This window comes from Manduca sexta, chromosome 17 (assembly GCF_014839805.1).
Source record: "Manduca sexta isolate Smith_Timp_Sample1 chromosome 17, JHU_Msex_v1.0, whole genome shotgun sequence".
Lineage (NCBI taxonomy): Eukaryota > Metazoa > Arthropoda > Insecta > Lepidoptera > Sphingidae > Manduca > Manduca sexta.
In genome coordinates this window covers 14,816,051-14,841,773 of record NC_051131.1, presented here as the reverse complement: position 1 = coordinate 14,841,773, position 25,723 = coordinate 14,816,051, and the positions used below count along the sequence as shown (strand labels likewise).

Below are 25,723 nucleotides of genomic sequence, written 5' to 3'. Positions count from 1 at the left end.
AAATAGTTTGAAATCGAAAATATCCTTGTGGTTTTCAACACCATCCTTTTTGAGAGATGTTGAGTTTCATATATATAAATCTCATAAAAGAAATATTTTTTTACTGATGTTTCTGTAAAAAAAATCATATTCTGCAATAAATCTATTAATTAAAGCATAATTATACTTCCTTCTATTTACAGTTTTGGAAAACAGTTTATTAGTTTTCTTATCAAGATTGTAACCTATGACACAAATTTTAGCAAAATCCCGATATGTTGTCTTGTACGGAAAATTCACTACAAGAAAAATGTCTGTGGTTGCCACTTGCCTGTAAATTCATCACTGTTATCACATTGACATTTGACAGACAGTTGACAACTGTCAAACAGCCGCAAAACGATTAACGATCGAAGTGGACGCGTTCTCAGTTTCCAGATAATAAATTTTCAAATAATACAGTAATGAAATAAATTATACCATTTTTAAGGTATTTGTCGATTTAATAATAAAATATTGTTTTATACTAATAGCAATAATATACGCTACCGGCGCGGCACGATGCGTATATAACGACGGATGCGTGTTGCTTGCGATGTTCGTGTCATTGATATTGATTTCTTTTATTTTATGAAAGAACAATTAAAATATGATGTAGGCGTAACAGTGTGACCCGGTAACACTTGGCTTAGGACTGTAGCGGTGGTATAATGTCAGGAGTGAGTGCGATATTACGATAATGTGTACAAAATGAAAACAAAAAGTTTTCTTGTGTTCTCAACATCTGTATTTGCAATAAGCATATTCCTGATAGTGTTCCACTCTCAGCCGCCGCAGTCGATCCAGAGCATCGTCTCGCAGACCCACCAGCACATAAAGGACTTCCAGGTATTTTGATTTCTGTATTTGAAATATTTACACTTGTTTAATAGGATTGGCACCGGTCGGAGAAGTGGCGCCAAATAATGCGCCGTGGCATTTTAAATATTTTGTAAGTGTAGGACATTGACACCATTCACTATCAGTACTGTACCAATACATTAAAATATTTTGTATATCAGTTGATTGTATATTTTATATATATTTTACTAGTTTTAGCTTTAAACTAATTAGGTATCAAATTATTGTTGTAATAATAATTAATGTAACTCAATGTAAGGAAACAACATTATAATAATTCAATGTATTGATCTTAGTTCACAAGGGAACGGTTCATCTAACACATGTTATGTGATATCAACCTAATTAATAACTATTAATATATTAGTTGTGCAACAACATGTTGCATGTTCTTTCCATTTAACATAACGGTTAATGTTTGTATGTCACAAAAAATGTCTTAATGTCAGATCAAAAATCCCTTATAGACAACATTCACTATATGTTTATTGTGAGTATTAGTAGAAGTTTAAATAAACTCCACAATCGCCTATTATGAAAATGTGAGGGCTGGTCTGTTTATACACCATCAATATTTTTGTTACTTCTTAAAAAATATTTTCCAAACTTAATTTAAAAAAATACATCATTTATCAACTGCATTGTTACCAAAACATTATAAACTGTAAAAAAACTTTTACCTTTGAGATGTATGTATATTATAATTATGTACTGACATATTTGTAACAATAAACCATCTTGAAGATAAATAAAAACAAAGCAGTGTAATAAGTTAAGAGCAATAAGATTCATCTTGATGAATGCCACAATACAATGGTGTGAATCTGTTATCAACTTGTTATTTCCATTCTATAACAATAGTTAATGACTCACAATGATTGCTGTTTTTATTGTAGAACTATTGGGAATGAATTCACTCAGTTTAGTTGATAGTTATTTTTAACTTTATGAGGTTTTAAACCAATATGTTTGTAATTATTTGCACACAACTACTTTTTCCAGCTTCCCTGGTTTTATTTCCATGTAACATTACTTTGAAGACAGTAGTAGACATTTTTTGACTTAGTTGTATATTGAGTCTGTCTAGACTTTACTTGTAGTGCAGTAACCAAGAATAATTTGGACTATGACTCCCAAATACCTAGATGTCTAATCAATATTTTTTGCTCACCCAAAATATTTTATGAAAAAAAAATTAAATCCATACTGTACTATTATATACACAAATGTATGCAATATGCATACTAATATTTGTTTTTACTGAACAGAATAACAGAATAAATGTCATGGTCAATGTATTGATTAATTTATAAAACTTGTTTTAATATAATTATTACTTCCACAATCGCTTTTATTATTGTATAAAAGTAAATTTCGTAATAATGAGTTACATGACAGGTTAACAACCTGACAAACTAACAAGTAACAACCGCACAATCGCAAAAATTGTCTGGAATTGGACAATTAATGTGTATACACTAAAGAGGAAAGATTAGGACTAATGGCTAAAGTTTCATCACTAACAATAATACTACCGTGTAGTGCCTTGCAGAAAATCAACGTGGTAATCTGTCGAAAATAAAGATTAGAATAGCCTCACTTAGGTGTCACAATGAGGTGACATATAAGGCGACTCATTATTATGATATCCATTTATACCTACCTATAGCTATTTGTCTACCCTTTTAGAGACTAAAACTTCGGAAAGCCTTGAAACTGTGCCTTTGTTAGACGATAGGAATAGACTATTTGATTCATTTTTGTTCTTTACTTATATTAAATATTTGTCATATAAATTCTAACACATAAATAATGCTTATAATCCTGTAAAAAATCAACAAAATTTAATCCTTTAAATTTCGGTATAAGGGGTATGAAATTTAACTTAAATTTTCCCGAATCAAATAAACTTATATTTTACTTACAAACAGCGATAATGTCAGCGTTACGGCTTTTATGAATACCAGGTGGCAGAGATGCTCACTGGTCGAGCTTTGTCAGCAATGAGCAATGCTCCCGATGACAGCAAACAACCCTTTCACAGGTTATAGTAAGCAATTTTTATATCAGACTACCGCCGTATTTGCAAATAATTGTAAAAAGTAGAATTTCTTCATGCGAGCTGTCAGACGGGAATCTTGCGCCGATATATATACTTTTATGTAGAGTCTACCTTCTGGAAAAGGTAATTTTATTTCAACATTCTATTTTCCAGGATATATGGCCATTGTGAACAGACTATTTTATCTACTAACATTGTTATAATTAAATTATAACCGTGAGAACAAGGCCGCCGATGGTTATCGTCGTAAAATACGTCTCGTTCAATCCGGCATGTCGTGTTGTTGACAAAAAATGTGTAACAACGCATAAATCATGTTCGTTACATCAAGGCCGTAGAGAAGCATAAAAACTGTTTCATATAACAAGAGCGCATGGCGACGGGTTAAGGTCGAAGAGTAGAGTTCATTTCACGGAACTCTCGGTTTGAGAGTTAAGTGTGCACGAGGCAGGCGCGGAGAATAGGTGGGAGACGGGTTAACCAGCCACATCGCCTGGTAATCAAATTAAAATCACTTGATCGGAGCCCATAACCAAAAATGTTGAAAAACTTTGTATCTTACTTCTTATTAATATAAATGTGGAAATTTGTGAAAACTATTTGGACGTTTGTTACCAGTAAATTCAGAGACAGTTGAACAGGTTTTGGTGATATTTGACGCGACACATTGGCTAATTTTAATTCCGGTAACTTGCTCTCGTTACAATCAGGGCCAGGTTTAGCCATTCGGGTTTCGCCCCATGCAAAAAAGACCCCTTTTCCGGCCTTCCTTTTTTAAAGTCATAAAAATATAATTGTTAGCAAATATTTATTGCGATGGTCATGTTTAAGTCGATGCCCGTGGCGCAATCTAGGGTCCCTGGCGCCTTTTTTATGATCTGAGCCTTGGGCGTCACTCGGAATGCCCACTGTAACACCGAAACTAGTCGTTTTCGTTATTGAAACTGTTTCTTAACACTATCAATAAAACTAACTTATTTAAAAACTAGTTGATTTCATCCGTTGATTTGATGACAATTATTAATTGATTTTATATGAGAATATAATATGATCGGTGTAGTCATATAAGTCAGCCATAATTTATTTGCATAATTTTGTGTAGAAGAGAGAGTGAAGGGTTCGGATTGAAAGGGTTTAAGCGCCTACTTCGAGTAGATAATCATCGCTTACATTATATTTTTTACGGTTTTAATTTGGCCAGTCGGAAGTTATTTCACGCCATAATAGGCCTCAAACCTAAGTGTGGCCTGCAGGCCTCATTCAGATGCGATGTAGCTAAGAACAAAGTGAAGAAACTAACATTGAAATAAAAACTAAAAACTATTTAAACGGATTTTATCGCGGTTTTTTAAGAAATCATTATGAAGAAACTAACTTCTGGCCGGCTAATTCCATTTCCACTGTTATATTTACATTGACTAACAGATATGTTAACATACATAAAAACAAAACAGGTGTCTCTGGCGCAGGAGAACCTGCGCGATGTGGAGGAGAGCATCCTGGTGCAGGAGGAGCGGTACGAGCGGCTGGTGGGATTGGCGGGCGCGGAGCCGTGGCACAACACCACCGTGCCCGCGCTCGTGACGTATGCGCGCGGCGATGCGCACGCGCCCGCCGTCGGCTTTGTGCGTGCCGCCGCACACCTACCCTACACGCTGCTGCTGTACAATATAGGGTTAAAACCGTATTCCTTGGCTGTGGTGAGTGCACAGTTTTTAAACACTGTTATTTTCATTATCCTATTTCTGGCACAGATGAAGACATTGCGTGGCAGAAAATAGACAAACTCATATAGCTATTCAATCGCATCTTAAAAGCCGTCTAATATAATGCCATTAAGTAGCCAATGTGGTCACTTTTTAAAATAACGCTGTCGACTTGAGCTGTACCATTATCTTACAGAGAGCCAGAGTGAAGTGGCTTTACTACGTTCGGTGTATTTGCTGGAACCCTGTGTTTTTTAACACGGGGAAATCCGTTTACGGATTTCTGCCGGACTCGCCGGTATAAACCGTCCTACCGACTAAAACCCCGCCATTCGACTCTCATTCCCTAATATCGCAGGTCGCAGGGTGCGCAAATGCATGCAACCGCAACCTTCGCAGGATTTTCCTTCCTCCTCATCCCGCCTCTTTAAAATTAACAACGCAACCACAATTACTTAATAAGTTGATGTATATACAGTCAGTAATAGTAAATTACTACGTTGTTGTATAAGATTAGTCATACATACCACTTAATGATTCAGTCACAAAAAATACAATGATCGTAGTTAGGTAATGGAAGTCTGCTAATGAATATCATTGTTATTTGCCTCAAATGTTCTGATATGGCCTGTCTGTGGTGACTGGACAGGTGGTAACTGATATTTTAAACAAGTGAATGCCAGATTGGTATTGCGGAATGCTTCCGCTGTGTAAACAGTCGAGGTCTCCAGATCCATTCCCTCTATCAAAAATATGTTTATGATACAATGGACATGTTTACTCGAGACTAGATTATTGTCCGAAATGACGGTAAGTCACAACACGGACGTAAACACGAAGACAATTGAAGCTTATAGACGCAACTTGTACTATAACCATCTGTTCTTTCCATTTCATTATTATATTTATTCGATGGAATTTGTTGCGTATCAGAAACTCTAGTATTCACAATTTGCATTCTACTTATAACTGCCAAATTGCTTAATAGGTATTGAGCCACATACGTGAACCGAAAGGCAGAACATGTCTTGAATGGCCAACCAGCGACATGTATTGTGTATGTTTGCAGGTATCAAACTACTGCAACTCCTCCAAGTGCGCCATTATCGACTTCGACCTGGAGGCGTTCCCGTCGCACGTGGCCGACGAGAGCATCCACGCGTTCAGGCCGCTCATCATACAGGTACTGCCAACTTATTGAAAAGGCAACTGAAAAAGGTGATGGCGAAATATCAAAACACATCAATAACCGACCATTCCGGCGAATGCGCTGTGGATTATTTAATAAATGACTACCTGCCATGGACTATCACGGATTCACGATACAACTGGAATCGTCTTATATAGGAAGGGAATGAATATTAAGTATTAGGTGTATTATTTACACGTAATATAGGTTTAGGTAATTGTCGGCAATAGCGTCACAATGGGTACAGGTTGTTTGAAAACAATTTGGTATAATATTTTCCTCATGGTCTTAAAAACAATACATCAGTGTTCGTTCTTGTGCATAACCTGTCGTATTTATCCAAGTATCCATAAACTATCCAAAATACAAGCCCGGTTAACAAATAAGTGACGCGTTCTGCCAAATACAGCGCGACCGCGTAGCTTCCTGTTTGCCGAGTGTGCGAGGTCGGCACTCTGCGCGTGCGTCGCCTGATGAGGGTGTCCATTATGTGTAATGTATGGGATTCAGTCGTGATACGTTTGAGATGCAGGGGCAGAGGATTTACTAGGTTGGACAGGGACGGCAAAGTTTTATGATTGCTTGCCAAAAATATAGATAAACATGTTTCGGAGGTGATAAGAGGGATTCTAGAGACGGTTAAGTAGGAATTTCAAATCTGGGGGTCGTTTGTGGTGAAAATATTGCCTATTCCAATTTGCAATAATATATAAGCTTTTGTTTTCAATATTATGATGGCAACCCTAGTAAGTACGCTCGAAATGTAAGCGGCACGTGGCGTCAACAATAAAACGTCGTTTTTACTGGAATTTATGAACAAAATTTTTGTTTGTAACTTAAATATTTATTCCAAAACCCATTCGGAGCTACGTGCGGCTCAGGCGTGACCGTACATCAGCCAAGGGGATTTGGAAACGATGAAATATCTACGCATTTAGGGTCTGCCAAGCGGAATTCCGCTTACCATTTTAACAGGCAAGGTTTAAATCTGTTTTAAACACGTTACCGTTATAAAAAATAGCTTAATGACCAGCAATTATCTTCGGTGAAATGTTTTGATCTATCCCTATGGGTTATGACGTTTTCTCTTATTGGTTTAGTGCCTTGTCTGTGCTCCTGCTAGCAAGTTGAATGCGCCCTTAGGTCTTTTACTTTAGCGTCGTTTGTGTTTTGGCAATTGTTATGGATTTACCTAGCCGCGGTCACGCTGCAGTCTGATTGGATTTGAAGGCCCCCTTATAGTTACTCAAGGGAAAATGAGACATAATGTCATGATGCCACTATTACGTTCGCATAGCATTTAGTAGCACCGTGGCAGTAATTAGCGCGTTAATCGCTATGCTAATTAATGCTAATGATACCTAATTGAATTATATAGCCGGTTAAAATAACCGTGGGTCAAGTGGGTGCAATTTACGCGGGTCGGAAGCGTAGCGCAACATGACGTGCTCGGGCGAGTCGGGGTAAGATACTTACTAGCAGAGTATGGTTACTGGTGCGAGGAAGTGGAAGGAGTTCTTTACAATTCGACAATCGCAGTGGTATAGTCGCGTTTGAGTCCGTGAAAAATGTGAAAAAAGATGCGAGTTCTTTCTTTCAGTTCGATATGTCTATGTATATGATATGTATTGCTAAACAAATCGGTTCATAAATGAGCGAGTTCTGTGGTAACAAACATAGAATAACAAAAAAAAAATATTCACATCGAATTGATAACCTCCTCCTTTTTTTGAAGTCGGTTAATAAGAGACAACGGGTTCGTGGTTCGTACATAAATATGTAAAAACGGTTTATCATCGGATGATCCCGTTGTTTCCCAATCTTCTACAGACACTCGGCCACATATTACAAGTAGTAATCCGTAGTGTAAATATCATTGTACACTGGAGCGAACGGCAAACATAAGGAAGCTCTAATCTCGGCACACACGTTGTTGACACAGACTTACGCTCGCTTCACTGCAAACACGTTTATCTGCATCGAGCGCCATTGACGATACGTCGTATCACGTTTGTAGCGTTACTATTGGTCTGTAGTCGCATCCGTACTACTAAAACAGTTGTAACATTTGCTAGTCGTAGGATATATTTTGTATCCGCCCGGGTAGGGACCGTAGGGCGTAAAAAACCCCTATAGTTGCCCACGTTAGTGTGTCGCTTTCCGAACTCAGACCCTATATTTGTATATCTGGCTCGAAACAAGTACATTATACAAAGACAAGGCATGATTGTATCGATAGGCGAGAGAAAATCATTTGCCGTCAGTCAACACTGTATCTGGACCCCATCGCGCTTACTAGAAGGTGCAGTACGGTCACTTCCCCAAGATCATAATATTTAGTACTAAAAAAAATTTATAAAATTTTAAATAAGTATCTATACATGAAAAGATTATGTGTATGTTATTTGGAGTGCTCCAGACGTTTTGTTCTAGGTAGGAAATGTAATTTTGCGAAAGTCGTTGCTTTGCACAGTACAGTTATTGTCGTAATCTATTTTGTTTCGTGTTGATACGCTCGTGGTATCGCTCCGAGCGCGCCATTTGTCTGCCAGAGCTCCAGATAATGTACGAACACTCGACGCTTTGATTACCGGCCTGTCTATTAACACCTTATCGGAACTAACGCCTGGTTGGCGAAATAATATACACATATTAAGGGAGTAAATCGTAATTTTTGACTTAACTAAGTTGTTAATAATGATTGACAAATAAAAGATTTAGAGCAGAGGGTTCTAGTGCTATGAGCTTTTGACGAAGAGTTTTGGAATTCATCCCTCAAGGCGGTTACTGGATATGGCAATAAACTAGCTCTCCCAATAACAATATCTTGTGGGATACAAACTCGGTAAAGTGAGGCTGCACTACTTATGTGTCTGCTTAACTCTCCAGGGGTAAATGCGTGAGCTTATGTGTAGCGTACCTATGTCTATCCAAGTTATAGACACTTCCTTTCACACTATATGCACAACGTTAATCTTATCTGAGGCAAGACCTGAAACTTTTCTAGGTAATATTTACGTGTATAAGTTATTGCGTTATGTAATCAGCTCTTGATATTAAAACCTTCATAAACAGTATAACCACCGACGGACCTTTTATTACATGAGCGATGGTTCAGATTTCTATAGCCAAGTTAAGAAACACTGTATGGGTAATTCTAACGCGATTTGCCTGGTATACCATATTTTTGTGGGAGTCAAGTCAAGCATGCGGCTGGTTTTAATATTTAAGTCGTATCTTCTGCAATATTATTAGTATTCTTTGTGAATTTATCGTTCACTTTAACGTTGAAGGAAAACATCGTGAGGAAACCTGCACATCTGAGAAGTTCTCTATAGGAATTTCGAAGGTGTGTGAAGTCTACCAATCCGCACTAGGCCAGCGTGGTGGACTAAGGCCTAATCCCTCTCAGTAGTAGAGGAGGCCCGTGCTCAGCAGTGGGCAAGTGATCTTGTATATATACTGATTTATTATTATTATGTTGTATCTTTCCTGCGGGATATCACGGCATAAAGGCCGGACCTTTTGGAAGGCTTGCGTGCGTACATGGATCCAACACGTAAAGGCTCCTTTAAGATACATTACTCTAGTTGGGGTTTTTACACCTTGCGAGTACTCTCTCTATCTGTACTTATGGAGGAAATACAGCCAAAGACAGCGCTTGCAATGTGCTGGGACTATTGCAGAAAAGATGGGAATTATACTGGGTCTATGGATGGGATCTAGCTGGACTGGTTGCTGGGCTATTGATTGAGACAACGGGACGCCTGCCAAGTAAAATGTCTCAATCTTATGTATTCAAGGCAGATGGTGACTTGCCCCCCACTAGATGGGCATCCCATAAGTGGCGTAAGCCAAGGACGCAACACCGGTGTGGGTGGCTTAAGGGTTTCGAGAGGTGTGCACCGATTTCACCATCGCGGGTCGCTGTCGCGTCCCGGAGCGGGTTTCCTCGTTATTACGCAGATTGAGCACTTCCACCCTGGAGCTGAGGTTTTTAGCTCTTGCGACTTCCACCCCTAGCCGGCCAGTTAAGGCGAGCCAAGGATCAGGGGGTTTCATTTAGCCCCCGCGGAATCAGGGAACGCGGTATCGCCACTCACCGTCGGCTCGTCACAAAGCCGCCCCTGCGGGCTTATTATTATTATTTTACAGGGCTGATATTATTATTATTATCTTTTGCAATATGTTTGGCAAGCTTATTATATTAACCGGATATTCGAACAATGTTTGGTATAAAAAGAAATAATTAATATATTTAGTTTTAGACACGTTTTAAAAATCGAATAATTAATTCAAACATCTAAATTAGAAAAGAAATAACGATTAATACTTCCGAAAATACATAATCGATAAATGGCGAGTAGTTACGCAAGTGTCCACAGCCGCAGTGAGTCAAATAGTATGTTTGACAGGAGTGTCGGCGTGTCAATTTGTGTGTTTGGGTGTGTCGGCACGTCTGGGTGGTGAGTGGCGACCTACAAACCCGTAGATCGACACCGCCCCGTATCTTCGCGCACTTGGCTTGCGAAGTATGCAGCACGATTGCTTATGGCCATCCTTACGAGTCTGTTAATGGAACTAGAAGGTTGATGATAGATCTATCGAGGGCTGTCCTGTCTGACTTCAAGGCGGGTGGCTCGGAGCGTTTGCTCTATGTTAGCCTTAGTGCTTATATACTCGTAGATGATGTTTATGGCATTTAGCAAGAATAGATGAAAAAATGTGTTACATTCACACTTTGAAACGTCGGGAGAAAATTATGATATAAGAAACAGCGATAAAATCCGAACAATATCTTTTGATACTTAAATGAATTAATTTATTATAGGTTTTAGGGACAACCCTAATAAACGTTATAATGGGTTCAGTTTTTAGTTAAATACTAGGCTAAAGCTAGTGTCTCGTGGCTAGTGCTGCAGACGACGTTGGTGCCAGAATGTTTTTTATTTGCTGACGTCATTTCCGCAATTATTCTCGATCATCAAAGGAATTCAGCGTTATAACTGCGTGCCGTGTGGTTATGTTTAATCTTCGTAATTTGTTTGGCGTGACATGTTGACTTTTTATGATGCATGTAGCAGCTGTTTGTCGTCTGATATAGATTTTTTTATGTTGTGATACTGGAAAAATTGCGTCGGGTTGAGCTGAGGAGACAATTTTTTTGTTTATTTGAATATGCTTATAATTTTAATTAAACAAAGTATGATTATTATATTTTGTAAATATTATATTATGTCTCTTTATATCACGATGACATTGTTTATTTGCTGTCAGTCAGGAAGTAGCTGAACAAATTCAAAACGTTTCTATTCATTTAGATACATATAAACGAAATATTGTTTTCTTTATCTAAAATAGACAAATATTAAACCCTTTATTATTTTAGAGAAGAAAAAAAGATTGATCATAGGGTTTCTGTTGAGGCTGACTGCACCGACGACAGATAATGAGACACGGGCAATTCGTTTTTTGTACATAATTAAATCCATAATTAAAGTTGCAATGCACGGCGCTCATCATATTAAAATATTAGATGTAAGACCCCTAATTCTAATAATTATAGTGGATCCGATATCGGCCCAGATTGAGAATTTCAAACGACAAAATTTTGCATACAATTTATAAATATAAGTGGTTATCAGTAAATAGTAAAATATATTTATTAATACCCTACTAAGAGTGTTAGTGAGATTTAGTGTTGACGTGTATCGCAGCACGCGCTGAGCCGCGTGGGCGGCGTGATATTCTGCGAGGTGTCGCAGCGGTGGGCGGGGCCGGCGCGCGCGCTGGGCCGCGTGTGGGCGCGCGCGCTGGCGTCGCCGCTGGGCGTGCGCGCGTGGCCGCGCCGCGCCGCCGTCACCTCGCTCACGCACCCGCGCATGTTCCACTACCTGCACGCCGCCATCGACGACTTCCTCTTCGTGCAGATGATCGACGCCGAGCACCTCATCGTCGCCAACTCCAGCGCCGTCGGCGACGTCATGCGGCTCTGGATACAGTGCGCACTCACGCAGGACTGTATCATGCCCATTGGTAAGTCTTGCGAATGTTTCTCTTTCCATTCACCACTCGTAATAATTCTAATAAATTATACACTCGACAAAGTAACAAAGCAATACTAATGTATATTTTAACACTTATTACTAAAAAAATTACTTTTTATTACTACATTTAAACTTCAGATAAAACGATGTGCCTGACACAAGTATACAAATCTTTATATGAATGTTGTATGTTTAATGTTCCAGGTGCGCAGTCAGCCGGATGCAAGTTCGACAAGAAGCCGCAGTACCGGTACTCGGGGTGCCACGGACAGGACGCGTCGGCGCTGAGCATCGTGCTGGGGCTGCGCTCTGGGTTCGAGGAGGCGCAGTACGCGGAGCGCGGGCGCGCGCACTGGCGCCGCGAGCCCGCCCCCGCCGCCCCCGCCGCCGCCGCCCCCGCCAACCACACCGAGCGCTCTCGCGCCGACGGCTGACCGCACCTGACGCTCGGTACATACGCTTAGCCGAAAACGGTTAGTAGCTAATTATTATGATTAATGATGTACTATTAATCTTATTAACAGACAATCCTTGATAAATTCCTCATTTATTTTGTAATTCTGAGTCTGTAGATATACATAGATAACATCAACAGCACACTAGTATGAGCAAAATATTTATTGTAATTATTATTTACACATGTATGTATCCAATACCGAATAAAATAGCAGATATCTGCTTTTTATTAGGTATATTTTGGGACAGCCCCTGTGCGTGCGTACTGTGGGCATGAATTCTAAATCGAGATGTATATTTATATAATTCGCAAATATTTCTTGATACCCACATGCGCTCATCAGAAGCGGAACTCTCGAGTATTTCTTGTATTTACTCATAATCAATATCATTCAAAGGCCATAAATGTTGAAAAAAAAACATCAAAACACATAGATATTGCAATGTATACAAGTTTTTGTACACATGTTTAAATGAAACACCATGTTTGGTGGTGTTTGGAATCAATAAGTCAATTGAACGAGGCAGCTATAATGATTCAGTGGCGGTTCTGACACACAAGTCAACAAAGTGAACCACTCTTTTTATAACAACGAAATAGTTACATATTTGCCGCACTTCCAATCCAGGTCTATATACAAACCGGGTCGATAGTATAATAAGGAACGAGATCACGTTTTGGTAGATATTGAATTATATGAGACGAAAGATTTTGCGTTTGCAAACACCAGTGTAGACTCTACTTAATCGAGAAACAAAAATGGGTTCCTACTATAATCGTAATCAACTCCAAGAACCGCCACTATTTAACTAACTTCGCGAAAGAAGCAAAGTTGGAATTATATATTTATAAGAACGTTTTGTGAAATAAAATACAAGTCAAATTATATTGAAATATGTTATAAATCACAGCTTGACTTAAAATAATTACTATTTAAGGTATGTTACACAAGAGTTTCTCGCAAAGCGGCGCAAAAATTCTCGTATCTAAGAAGGAGCATTTTGAAACTTTTTGACAGGCATTAAAGCATTATAATAAAGAGGGAAAAGCTCGACCCAATGCGTTACTTCGTTATTTCAAGATTTAAAAGTGTTGCCGCTATTTATACGACAGCGCGGCCCTCACCACTAGCAAGCGGTCTGACAGCCCCGTCATTTAGAATGTAACCAATGTTTTTGTGCTTCTACATGATGAAACTGGCAGACCTCTTTCATCAATTAATCAAATTTAAGAGTAAACAAGAGAAAGCCAGATGCGCTCTGGCAAACGAGATTTTTTTCTCTGTATTACGAGAAATATTTAACGGTGTATATGAGGCTTAACAACTGTATATTTTTAGCTTAAATGGTTAGTAATTTCATATTATAATACTGGTCACACTAAGAAGTGTTTGCATCCGATGACCCACCCGAAAGACTTAATTTACTTGGCAACAGTTGAGGCGCGTCATTTGTGAGCAACATATTAACACAATAATCAACGTCTTTTACTGAACAAGTACATAATAAGCGACAATACGACCACATTGGCAAACTTGTATTGCCTGTTAAATGTTGCCTAGTGGCAAACTCAAATGAAGGGTCTGTTATTACGCAAATTTATATTTGCCGTATCGCCAGCTTTATTAGCTGTTTTTTGTGTTCAACAGACGAATGTAGATAGTATTATTAATTTATTTTAATTTTATTAACATTTAATGTATATGTACAATTCGAATCGATCTTCTCACAGGGGTGTTGACTGAAAGCTATATAATTTTAGCAAAATAAATAAATTATCAATATCGACAATTATTCAAACAAGGTTTTAGGATATCATAAGTTTTTAAAATTCAATAGCGTAATTTAATATTAAAAAAAAACATTCATCAGAAATATATGTTATCCAAAATGTAATGGAAAAAGAATTCTCAAAATCCATGCAATAATAAATAAGTTATAAAGCTTTGAAATTTGGTGGAAGGGCTAGTTGTCATATACAGTAATAGCAAACTGTGACGTCACCTAGTAGCATCGGCCTTGACGCTGCGTGCGTGAGAAAGAGGTACAACGATAACCGCACCACGCCACCGCTTTTACTCACTACAATATTTCAAATATGAGTAATTGCTTTATTTTTCAACCAATTTTGATGCTGACTTCACAGAAGAATTGCTTTTTATTATTATTTTCTATATTATTTTCTGTTACATATAAAATAATAAACCAAATCAAACATAGGAAACTGCCCTATTGATGAAGCTATTAGTCTCAAAAGAATTGTTTATAAAGTATCTGTAAGTGGGTTTTGTCTTCGCGTAACACAGAAATAGATCAGAGTGATGGCAGATTGAAGGCGATGTCATTAAAGTGTGTCTGTCTATTTGTTAACAAAAAGTTCTTATATCTTTGTTGTGTTTGAAGATACTCGCATATATTTTTCTTTAAAATACCCAGTTCAAATGAACAATTTGTAATAATAATGTAGTCAGCGCCCCTGTTTTATTAAAATTACAATGCTTTGTGTCGAACCCGGCTTGTGTTTGTGTGATATTGGAATAAAAAAGACCTTAAAGACAATTTTATTAGCTTCTGTTTAGAATAGAGGCGGCATTACATATTGTATTTATTTATTTTATAATGGAACTTGTTCCTTTAAAATGCAATTTATTTTGGTCACATCAGCGGATAGATTTTTTTTAATATTAACACGAAATTTATTGTTACAGTATAAATTCGTTTGGTGTTATTGTGAACAGTTAAACATTGACAATATCGATATTTAAGATTTTATAATTGTCATTACTGTTGTAAACATCTATGGAATAAAATGATTATATAGATCGCAGTTTGCAAATCTATTTGCTGTGTGACAATGTTTGTTTTATATAACACGTTATAACTCGGCCAACTCTGTCCACGAATGTTGAACGTCAATACACGTCCAGACAGTGCTGAATACTGTGCGACAGTTTTGGTCTACAGTATTTTTCATTAAAACTTGTAGGCTGCACATATTTTGGTCAATATTATCATCAATTACCATCAGCTTTCATAGTAATAATAGTTTTAATAGATGCAATTTTGAATTCTTTTTATCTTATACTGAATCACAATATATAAATAATTTGGTAGCTTTTAAAAATTGAAAGAGCAATGCTGTCGTAGTCTACAAGTTCTTTGAAAAATATTTTATTGGAGTTTAGTGTTAGCTATTCTGCTGCCCTTTGGAAGTATCTGCGGCCAAGATGACATAATACAGATACATAGGTATCCACAAATATTTCCTCCGGGCAGTGTATTCCACGCTTGTACCGAAAGGTTGTGAATCGAATATCATTGAACAATGACCGTTTTATATTTGTTTTCGTATTTATACAATTAGTTACGTTATGTTTAGTAAAATGTGATATATTTAAGTATTATGTTAGTTTGTGTGCGTGTGCCCGTGCGTGTGTGTGCGTCCCCGCGTGCTCGTGCGGAGCTTTGTTGGTGACTGAGTTGCATACGACGTAATGATACGTTTTTTCTTCGCTTATACATTACAAACGCCTACGCTACAGTTTTGACGATATTATTCAATACAAAAGCAAATGAAATATATTTACTAACAAATGTACTCACGCTCTTTGACCTATATCTGACAAATTTCCTTCGTCCATATATAAACTTGATTATGATTTATCTTTAAAATATAGTACAAAAAATTATTTAAATATTTTCAAACTAATTGTAAGATATCTGATAAGTCACTCACAAGCAACTCTAAGCACGAATGACTATTTTCTAAAATATGTGCTAATTGTCGTGTCACCAAACGCTTTACACTATACACTGTATACATACTTAGCCGCATTTGTATATAGGTTAACACGCATTTGCTATACCATTCGCTTGCAGTGTATATAAGCTATGATTTGTATGCTTAATGCAGGGCAGCTCGATACTCTCGATGGAATATTGCACGCGATAATTTAAATGTATAACCAACTGCACTTACCGGTGCTTCGTGTTCCATAAATGCAGGCAACAGCCTGGTAGCTCTGCCGAAAATAGAAACGAAGCAATAAACTTTCAAAAGGTAAAAATCATGGTCATTATAATAATGTTATTCTAATGCAGGTAAAACTATTTTGAAGACAAATAATCGTGCATAAAAGTTAGGAAATTTCTCATTATTGTGATGTCGAAGTTTAAATGTTTATCGTTTTGTTAAACTCATATTTTATACTTACTTTCTCTAGAAGTCTCGTCATCTTAGTAGTAATTTATATTAAAATAATAATTGGATGACTATTCTATGCTTTGTATATTTTTGGAAACTTTATTTCCTTGTTTCCATTTTCGGAATAGCCACAACCCTGACAACGTATACTCGTATAAGCAGGGTTAAAGAGGCCTTTGCTCTAACCTCGCAGACGTTAAAGCAAGGGCATACGAAAAATAAAGTAGCCATAGTAGCGTAATATACCCACACAATTAAATTTAGAACCAAATGCTATATGACTCAATTAGGTTTGGCCGGTCTACAATAGTGCAGTCTCCGAACGGTGCCATATCTGTCATTATAAACAAATATTGGCTTGTAACTGGTTGTTAGCATCGAAGCTGACTGACGTGTAATCACGTCCATACAAAATTGATATCAAATGGTTGCATCGCTCGGATCCTGCACTGATGTGTCTGCCAAAGCTAGTCGATAACAATTAGAATATATTTACTGCCATAATTGTGTACTTTGTAGTTGTATGTCAAGTGGCACGGTCAATGTTTTCATGTGGATCTCATTGTTACTTAGCGAGTTATGGAAATAAGCGTAGAGATTTTTTTTGGTATTGTAAATACGTGTAGTGTATAGTAATAATGTACAAATATCTTCGCGTTTCGTTGGGAATTTTTTGACAGTTTTGCGCGTGACGTGATATCACGTCATATGTAAGGCAGTCTTGTCTTTCACTTAATGAAGTTATGTTTGCATTCGGATCGTCATTTGGCAAAATAAGTTTCATGTAGCATGGGAATAGATGTTATTTTGCGTATTTAAATTGTTGTAATAATTTTAAAATCTAGTCATTGATTAATCTAAAGACCTAATAAGAATAAAAACGTAGATTACTTCAAGTCTTAAAATGTATTGGAGTTTTGAATCTGAAGTGATTATTTTGATAGAAATTAAGTACATGGTATAATTTGGCAGCTTTGCAATGCCTACATGCAAACAGTTGCATTTAAATAATTTTGGGTTCAGAATATTTTTAATGTGACTCACTTGATGCTAGGCGCCTGCCGATAAGAATAGCAACGTCAACCAGCACACTAAATCCCAATGCATTGCATAACGTTATTATATTATTATGTGGAGCTGTTCCGGATACACACAGGCCGGCACAACGGTGTCGACTGGCGAGGGGTAGTCATCTTGGACCATACTCCACTTGTTCTTGGGGTCAGTTTAACGTGACCCTATGAAAAAAAAACATGAATTTGAGAAGTCTCATGGTGCTTTATGTACTGCTATAACCAGCATAGCTTGCACGCTCTTGCTGGACATATTGTACTATCTGTATCCAATTATAATTCGCCTTTGGGATCTATAATTTATCCAAAATTATATAAATGCAACAAAAACGATGACAAACGTATGTAATTTGTCAAATTGAATGTAATTGGTTAAAAGATTTCGTTGTGACGTTTTCCAAATATTGTGATGTGAAAAAAATATAATTCACAATTTTTTTATGAATAGTTTTATATTCTGAAAAATACTCTGATATAGTTGAAATTGGTAGGTAAATTAAAATGTCATAAAAAATTATAGTTTTTCTGTATTCTTAGTTATTTATTTCTTGTCGAAGCGATATACGTGTAATCTTTAAGGCTTTTTGTTTTACCTCGAATGTATAGAAACAATGTACAGTAAGATTACGTCGGATATTTTCTGTGTAAGAATGAGGTACTGATTTATTAATGTAATGCATTAAAAATGTTTAGTAGATTGTAATATGATTTCTACTTACATGTATTTATATTCACAATATTGGTAACTTTATAATTTGCATAATCTGGTGCCTAGTTATATTATTCTCAGAAAGAATAACTCATACACTATTTATTTATATTATGCCTAGATTTTTTTTTATGAAATATCTTGTAAATTTCCTTTATTTCGTGTAATCTAAAATAAGAAAAAGAAAAACAAGAAAATGTGACATTTTTAATATGAATTGAATTCTATATGATCTTTACTACATATTTGTAATCTGACTACATATACCGCTGTTTGCTCTGTTTTATGTTAACCTTAGATGCGCTATTTTATTTTGCGCACGCACTATAGTTCTAAAACAATGTATACAATAATTATTTTTTACAATATCCACAAGATAAAGCCACAAATAATAAAAAGACAATGGCTTAAAATTATTGAAAAGTAAAATGTCAAATTAAAATTGTTGCACAGTGAGTGCGATGTCTCATTTAGTTGGAACTGATTATGTTCATATTTCACTGTGCTGTACAATGAATTTTGGACACATGTACTTTGTAAGTAGGTACGGAGGCCGCTGGACGCGTCTACAGCGCATTTTACAATATAACGCAGCTTTTAAATACGCATATCCTTAACAAGTGAGAATTCTATTAAATGGTGATTATGAATACGAACTATGTGCTTTTATTTATCCCTGAACATACTTTTTAAAGTAAATGGCCAAAAATGAGGTAAAATTACATTTGACAACCTTAAGGGTCTGTTTCACAACATTTGAGCAAATTCTACTCTTCACATAAGTATATAAGCCGTCTTAATACAAAAGGCACGCTCTATGCTCCCAAATAAATGGCAATTAAATGAGTACTATCTACTGAATGAATATGACTGCAGTTCCGAATGCTAGTTGCCCGTGGCGCCATTCCTAGGATTTACCTTTTACTCAGTCAAACCTTCAAAGTCAGCGCTCATAAGCATGGGCGTAGTGTATACCAGAGGAGGTGCAGGATAGGAAAAGCCCCAGCTAATCTATTCACCTATATCAAAAGAGGTCTTTTCCCCCGCCCTAGGCAACTAAAGACACCGATGCACATAAGGCCTGTTATATAAAGGTATTAGAAATGAAAAAACCACAGCAGCTTTCCATAAAATACTATATTCCAAACATCAATCACAAGTCATTACAATGATTATAAATACATTTATATACAAACTATTGTTACAATGAACATTAAACAGGACAGCTAAACATATTCCATTGAAAATATACATTTTATTCATACATAGTAGTCATCCTCAAAGATCAATATACGCGTTACTTGATAGCCTCCGATGCGAGGGGTTCAATATTAGGATTTTGAAACTGGAAGCTGCATATCGCGTATATTGAATTAAGCATCAAACAAGGTCGTAGCAGCCTTCCTGACATGTTGTCCATGTTTTCGTCACCATTCATGAATTTGATTGTTAAGAGAGTGGATACAAGTAACAAACTATGAATGAAAATTGTTTATAATGAGGCGTTATTTAAAATGTTTAATTTTACTTAATATTTTAAGATGATGACCAATTAATACTTTCATTTGAAGACCTTTACTACTATTTTAATATCTGATTTGATTTAGTTTATTACAACTGGATAGCGGTTAACGAAATAAACACTTCGCTTACACCTAGCTCCTGCTCATAAACACAAACAGTATCACACAAAATCATAAATCATTAATATTATCATTTATATGGTACCGCATGTCACCTTAGGACGTTAGATTAGGGCCTGATCCTGTTATTTAGGGCATGTTTTGGCAATGTAAAAGTAAATTTTCAACAGTTAATGTAGATAGTTCTCATTTGATTACCGTTTATTTATGGAACATAGATTAGAGTTTAACTTATATATTTTGTCAGTCTATACAATATACATTCATGTGGTAAATAGCATTTACTCAGAAGTGTAACAAGCCCTTTATAGTTAAGTTTTTTTTTAGAGGAGAAACCCTAGTTAAATTCAGAAGGTTTTATTAAAAAAATATCAGACTATTGAAAAATCGTCCCTAAAATAATTTCGGTAATATTTTAAGCTTTCAATTATTTATGCATAATACATTTTCATTAAATAATTACGTATTCCCCCTTCCTATAACTTGAGGTCCTTCAAGCAGAGCGTGAAGAAGCAATTATACAGGCCGGCATGACTGTGCCGACCGTCCGGGGATGCTCGTATTTTTGGCCAGTCTGCACCTTCTATGGGCTTCACTACGCTTAACATCAGGTGCAGTGAAGCCACTTTGCCGAGCCCCGATAAAAAAAAGTTATATAGCATAACGGCATATGTTTCACTATAAACAAATTGTTAAACGAATTCTGATGCTATGCTGATATACCCTTGTAATAGACAGTGTACTTTTGTAAATATAAAATAAATCACAATTAATTATAAAAACAACAATATTCAATTTATACTAGATAATATGTATGATCTGATACAAACTTATATTCTACAATATGATTATTGGCATAAGCTATACACAGTTTTAGTCAACGATTAATGTTATCCATGTTTAGTCACAAATTGTTAAATTATAATTTCACATAAGAAAGTAATAAAACATGGTTTGGTTAAAAATTTATTGATAATTGTGATTGTGACGTGCAGGGCGGGATCAGTATACCTCTTTGTACTTAATTAAAAAAAAAGATTTATAAAATAATTAAACTTAAAAGCCTTTAAAAGATGGCTATCTAATATACCTGTAGAAATGATACTAATTATTCTGAACTTTGTATTGACTCTGAAGGTAGTGCTTTGGAAAAGTAGGGTGCATTTTATATCACTTACATTTAATATATTGCATAAGCTCAAATTTGTTCCTAAACGAGTAGACAGAGTTGCAACTAGTGCTACATGTTGTCCCATCCTTATATCTATGTGAATATGTATGTGGCGAGCCACATACTATAGCGGTATAAGACTGCCATCGTGGGGAACGTCACGCATTGTCTCAAGTATAATATCATAGGATAGAAATAGTCCCGGAAAACCGTGGCTGCACGAATTTTGCAAATTTGCCGATTGCAATTTTGCATATCCATCAATTGATCTAGACGTCAGGTTATGTAACACACAGTATATGAAGTCATTGACTCCTATTATATTTCCTATAGTGCTTCGATTAATTATTCTTACAGTAAGTATAAAATATGTACTATGGTGAAAGATTGTGCCGTATATTTGTGCAATAGCTATAACTAAGTACCATAGATATCTACAAATGTACATTAAAAAGTGATGGCACAAATATTTCATAAGAGTTTCCAATTTTTCTAATTTAATTTATATTTATACCTTTACATATGAATACCACATTTTTTTCTAGCCAGCGATACGTGGCTTACTACATGTGTTTATCCTAGCAATGTAATCCCATGCATGGCAAGTTGAATTACAATTGAACTAAGTATATCGCCGTAATATGTTCCATTCGACTCGGCGAGATATTGAAAAGTACTAATAAAAGTAGGTAGTTACATGGATAATTTGATTTATATCTTTTATAAATTTAAATATCTTCATTTTACAATGATTTACATTATCTGTTGATTTTTACTCTTGTTCGTGCAATATTGGTGTTTATATTATTTCTTATTTAATAAAAAAAAGGAAATTAATCAAATTCGAAATATCGTTCTTGTTTACAATGAGGTAATTAGTAATATGAAAATAAAAATACGTCAGGCGCAGATTCAGGCAGATTTTTTGGGGATTACGGACCCACACGATTTTTTAAATTAATTAACAATGCTTTAAAATGCAGTATCTTTAGTGTGTTATACGAATATCATTTTCACAATAAAAATAAAAACTATAATTTTAGGCATAAAACAAAAGTCAAAATATAAAAAAAAAATAAAAACAATCCTAAAACTAAAATCGAAATAATCGTTTCGAATCAAAGAAGAAATCGATATAAAATATCAGTACGAGGTGATTAGTTGTAGATAATACGTAGTTGCATTGCATTTAAGGGTTCTACTTATCAGGTTTCTTTTCGTCATCCTTGAAGAGCAGCGGGATCATGCCCAGGAAGCAGCCCAGCGTGATGCCGAGCACACGACCCTGGAAAAAATAAAACCTAAAATATTTTTCTTTACTTAACCTACCTTTACTCTCTTCAACAATCCAACTGCAAGGGTTTATAACACAATTCAGATCACTATAAATTTCCATAATTCCGATTATTTTGTAAGATTTATTACGTAAATAAATTAATTAGCCATTGTCATATATCTATGTCGTAGAAACCGAAAATCTTAGTGTATCTATAGTTTATTTAGTTTTGGTTAGTTTGTTTGGTAGTGATCTGGTACTGACGACGTTGGAGAAGCGCCTGCTGATGGGCATGTCGAGCTGCACGGGCGACAGCGCGGGCGCGCCGAGCCCCAGCGTGGCGGCCGCGCGCTCCACGTAGTACGACGAGCCGATGCCGATGACGTCGCTGAACGTGTTGCCGAGCGCCGCCGCCGCCATCGTCGACAACGTGATGTACGCGCTCATGCTGCTCTCGATGCTGTCGCCCTGCGAACGAAAACTCAATCCGATTAGGTGTTAGTCATGTCACCAGCAGGTTATGTCATATTACCTGGTGATCATACGGCACCAACTACCAACTTATTTATGATCCATCTCATTATCATACTGTACTGTACTTGTAGTACCATAACTAGTGAGGTCATATCCTCCAACAGTCTTCACAAAGCCAGCATCACTTATTTGATTAAACCCTGTTATGTGACTCATCAAAAGCACAACTCTGGCTAGTTTTTCACCATGTTTATTTATATTGTTTTGTATGACAGTTTTGCTCTCCAGAGTTAATAGATTTTTTTATCCATATTCTGTATATTATTAGGTTAATAATAGTACAACATTTATTGTGTATCTGACTGAGATGTCTCAATTTTTAACTAGTAAATAAACAATACTCACAGCTATTATCATGATGAAATTATCCAGAAAACCAAACCCAATGAAAGGTATTGAGTTAACCAGGGATACTGAAACATAAATTGAACAATATTTTTATTTTAGAGCTAGCTTTATTTTATATACTACTCTGTTTGTTAGCCTTGATTTCGTGTCCCATTATTTATTGATGAAATCGGACACAACCCTTATCATAATGGTGGAATAAAACAATTGTCCTTGATAAACAATAAACAAAATAATATTTCTTTAAAAAAACTGCCTGTATTATATCTAGGCATCTTCTTCACAAACTCTTTACAGCTAAAAAAACCACATGAAGATAATAATCTCTGTTGTCAAATCATAATCACTTACTGTGGTCAATAAAGAAATAGTGTAACAAAATAATATCTGCAGATCTAGGCTGATAGCAAAGGCCTGATAAATATGTATTTAAAATTGATAGCCTACTTTTTAGTTGTAAAAGTGTAGTCCAATGTGAGAAAATAGAATATACATAATGTAAATAAAGGAATTATGCAAATTGGTTCACAAATCTTGGAGTAATCAAGATACATAAATAATTACAAACATAATAAGGAACTTCCTGCAATTCTTTTTTAAATTTGTTAAAAAAAAAATAAGTTTCTCTCTATATGGCTCAGTTCATACCCTAGCTGTATTTTTGTTGTGTAATGTTCTGTAATACCTTGGAACTTTCTCTGCAATTACTGTATCTGGGTAATTTTTTTATATATGTAATATATTGTAGATTGTATTGAACCTAGATCGCCAAAAATCTTAGCTATAACACTTCATCAGGGACAATTTCTTTTACTATGAATTGCAAATTACTTCAAAAATTATACTGCATTGCAGGTAAACAATGTAAATAATCCATTATTGTTTCAAACAGATAACAATGATTAATTTGATTGTATTATTAGATATATAAGAAGATAAATGATGACTTACAGTGGAGCAGTTCCCTGGTTGTAGGTTTTGGGACTGTCGCAGCTGAAAAAAAATACCATGGACTTATTGATAGGTTATTTTATACCTCTTAGAGCAATGTTTACATAGAAAAATAAATAAGTAGTACAAAAAATGTAGTTATGTTTAATGAACAATTTTTTTTGCTTGATATTCATAGTAAATTATATTATAAATTTACATGATAACAATACATTGCATCAACATAACATAGCACTATTATTAACATCTAACAGTCAATAATATTTGTAGCAAATTTTCCTTAATAAACAAATACTGCACTTTAATTAAAGAGGTCATAATGTACTGAATATGATTAATGACATTATAAAAATACAATTGTTTACATTTATAATGGATATTTATAAGCATTCTCCATACTCGGAACAAAGCCAGATCACTAGTACTAAAATAGAAAGGATACACAGTTCAATGAACTTCCTTCAAATGTTACAAGTTCTTAGAAATCTGACCACAATTTGTTTGAGGTCATCAGTCACATCTCAAATGCAGTAGTTTGCTATTTGTATTAAAAAACAGACTTCAATCCTAGTTCAGTGTACTAATGACATTACTGTGTAAACACTGGCTTGAACCAGATCTAACCAGTTACAGCTATAATTAAAACATTCTCTCACCATACTTTTTCTTGAGCCAGTCCTCCGGCACGGGGCAGTAGCTGCCGGTGGGGTCGACATCACCTAGTGTTGGCACTTTGCTGGGCCTTCCAAATTTACTTCTCCATCTCTGACCAGCTAGCTTATCTATAATATTTATTATTTTATTATATCGTAATATTTGAAAATATTTTTCGATATTTAACAAGGAAATTACCCTCAAATTCTTCCTTAATTCTGTTAGATTCATACTCCTGTAAAGCACTAAACAACATTTTTCTTTCTTCATCGTTGAGATGTAAAACGAGCTCTGTCGCGTAAGCCTTAGTAAGTGGTCCAGATATTTGTGTTGGTTCCTCGAAGTCCTTTGAAGTTGGTCCTAGTCCTAAATTCCGAAAGTTCACGGTTACTGGCGCGAATACCTGATATTTCGCACGTCCTACAGTGGCACTGTGTCTTACTTGTATTTTTTCTACGTTTTGACAGCAACGTATGCCTATACTGGTGGTAGAAGGTCCACAAAACCGTCTAACGACCCTAACTGCTTTCATATTTTAGTATTTACGACGATATAATGAAATAAAATAAACAAAATCACTTCAATGTTCCTGAATTCCGACGACGGCAACGTTCCGTTTCATTTTCATCTGAGACTAAATGTCAGAAATCAGAATTTACGATTGACAAGAGCGTTCCAATTCAGTAATATAATTATTGTTTCAGAACATTATTGTACGTGCCGTAGTTCGTAGGCCCTAGTAGATTAAAATAATAATTAGGCTATTCACATCAATCGACTTTGAGACTATTATTATTATGTACATTAAAGTAGGTTGGGAA

The 25,723-nt window shown here is 35.9% G+C and overlaps 2 protein-coding genes and 1 long non-coding RNA gene across 4 annotated transcripts; 1 reads left to right on the top strand and 2 right to left on the bottom strand.

The window, feature by feature from the left end:
• Positions 1-345: 345 nt before the first annotated feature.
• LOC115451988 lies at positions 346-18,981 on the top strand. 2 transcript variants are annotated; one of them, XM_037439710.1, is made up of 5 exons: positions 346-867; positions 4,411-4,641; positions 5,717-5,830; positions 11,554-11,872; positions 12,088-18,981. In XM_037439710.1, the coding sequence occupies exons 1-5, from the start codon at positions 730-732 to the stop codon at positions 12,315-12,317; spliced, it is 1,032 nt and encodes a 343-aa protein (XP_037295607.1). In that variant the 5' UTR covers positions 346-729; the 3' UTR covers positions 12,318-18,981. The 2 variants fall into 2 exon arrangements, with proteins under 2 accessions (XP_037295607.1, XP_030036272.2); XM_030180412.2 differs by having other exon boundaries at positions 4,396-4,641.
• Positions 749-2,921, bottom strand: LOC119189582. Its single transcript, XR_005112493.1, has 2 exons — positions 2,805-2,921; positions 749-879 (listed from the first exon to the last, which is right to left on the bottom strand). It is a non-coding gene; the product is annotated as an uncharacterized LOC119189582 (long non-coding RNA).
• Positions 18,982-19,442: 461 nt separating the features above from the next.
• LOC115451989 lies at positions 19,443-25,545 on the bottom strand. The gene is made up of 6 exons (XM_030180413.2): positions 25,101-25,545; positions 24,905-25,030; positions 24,249-24,290; positions 23,295-23,362; positions 22,680-22,883; positions 19,443-22,424 (listed from the first exon to the last, which is right to left on the bottom strand). The coding sequence occupies exons 1-6, from the start codon at positions 25,432-25,434 to the stop codon at positions 22,338-22,340; spliced, it is 861 nt and encodes a 286-aa protein (XP_030036273.1). The 5' UTR covers positions 25,435-25,545; the 3' UTR covers positions 19,443-22,337.
• Between the last annotated feature and the right edge of the window lie 178 nt (positions 25,546-25,723).

Coding starts and splice junctions, on each gene's coding strand:
- LOC115451988 (XM_030180412.2), top strand. CDS start 730: ATGAAAACAAAAAGTTTTCTTGTGTTCTCAACATCTGTATTTGCAATA. Junction 868..4,395: donor AGCACATAAAGGACTTCCAG/GTATTTTGATTT, acceptor AAAACAAAACAG/GTGTCTCTGGCGCAGGAGAA. Junction 4,642..5,716: donor AACCGTATTCCTTGGCTGTG/GTGAGTGCACAG, acceptor GTATGTTTGCAG/GTATCAAACTACTGCAACTC.
- LOC115451989 (XM_030180413.2), bottom strand. CDS start 25,434: ATGAAAGCAGTTAGGGTCGTTAGACGGTTTTGTGGACCTTCTACCACC. Junction 22,884..23,294: donor ATTTCATCATGATAATAGCT/GTGAGTATTGTT, acceptor TTTCGTTCGCAG/GGCGACAGCATCGAGAGCAG. Junction 22,425..22,679: donor GCAGGCGCTTCTCCAACGTC/GTCAGTACCAGA, acceptor TATTTTTTCCAG/GGTCGTGTGCTCGGCATCAC.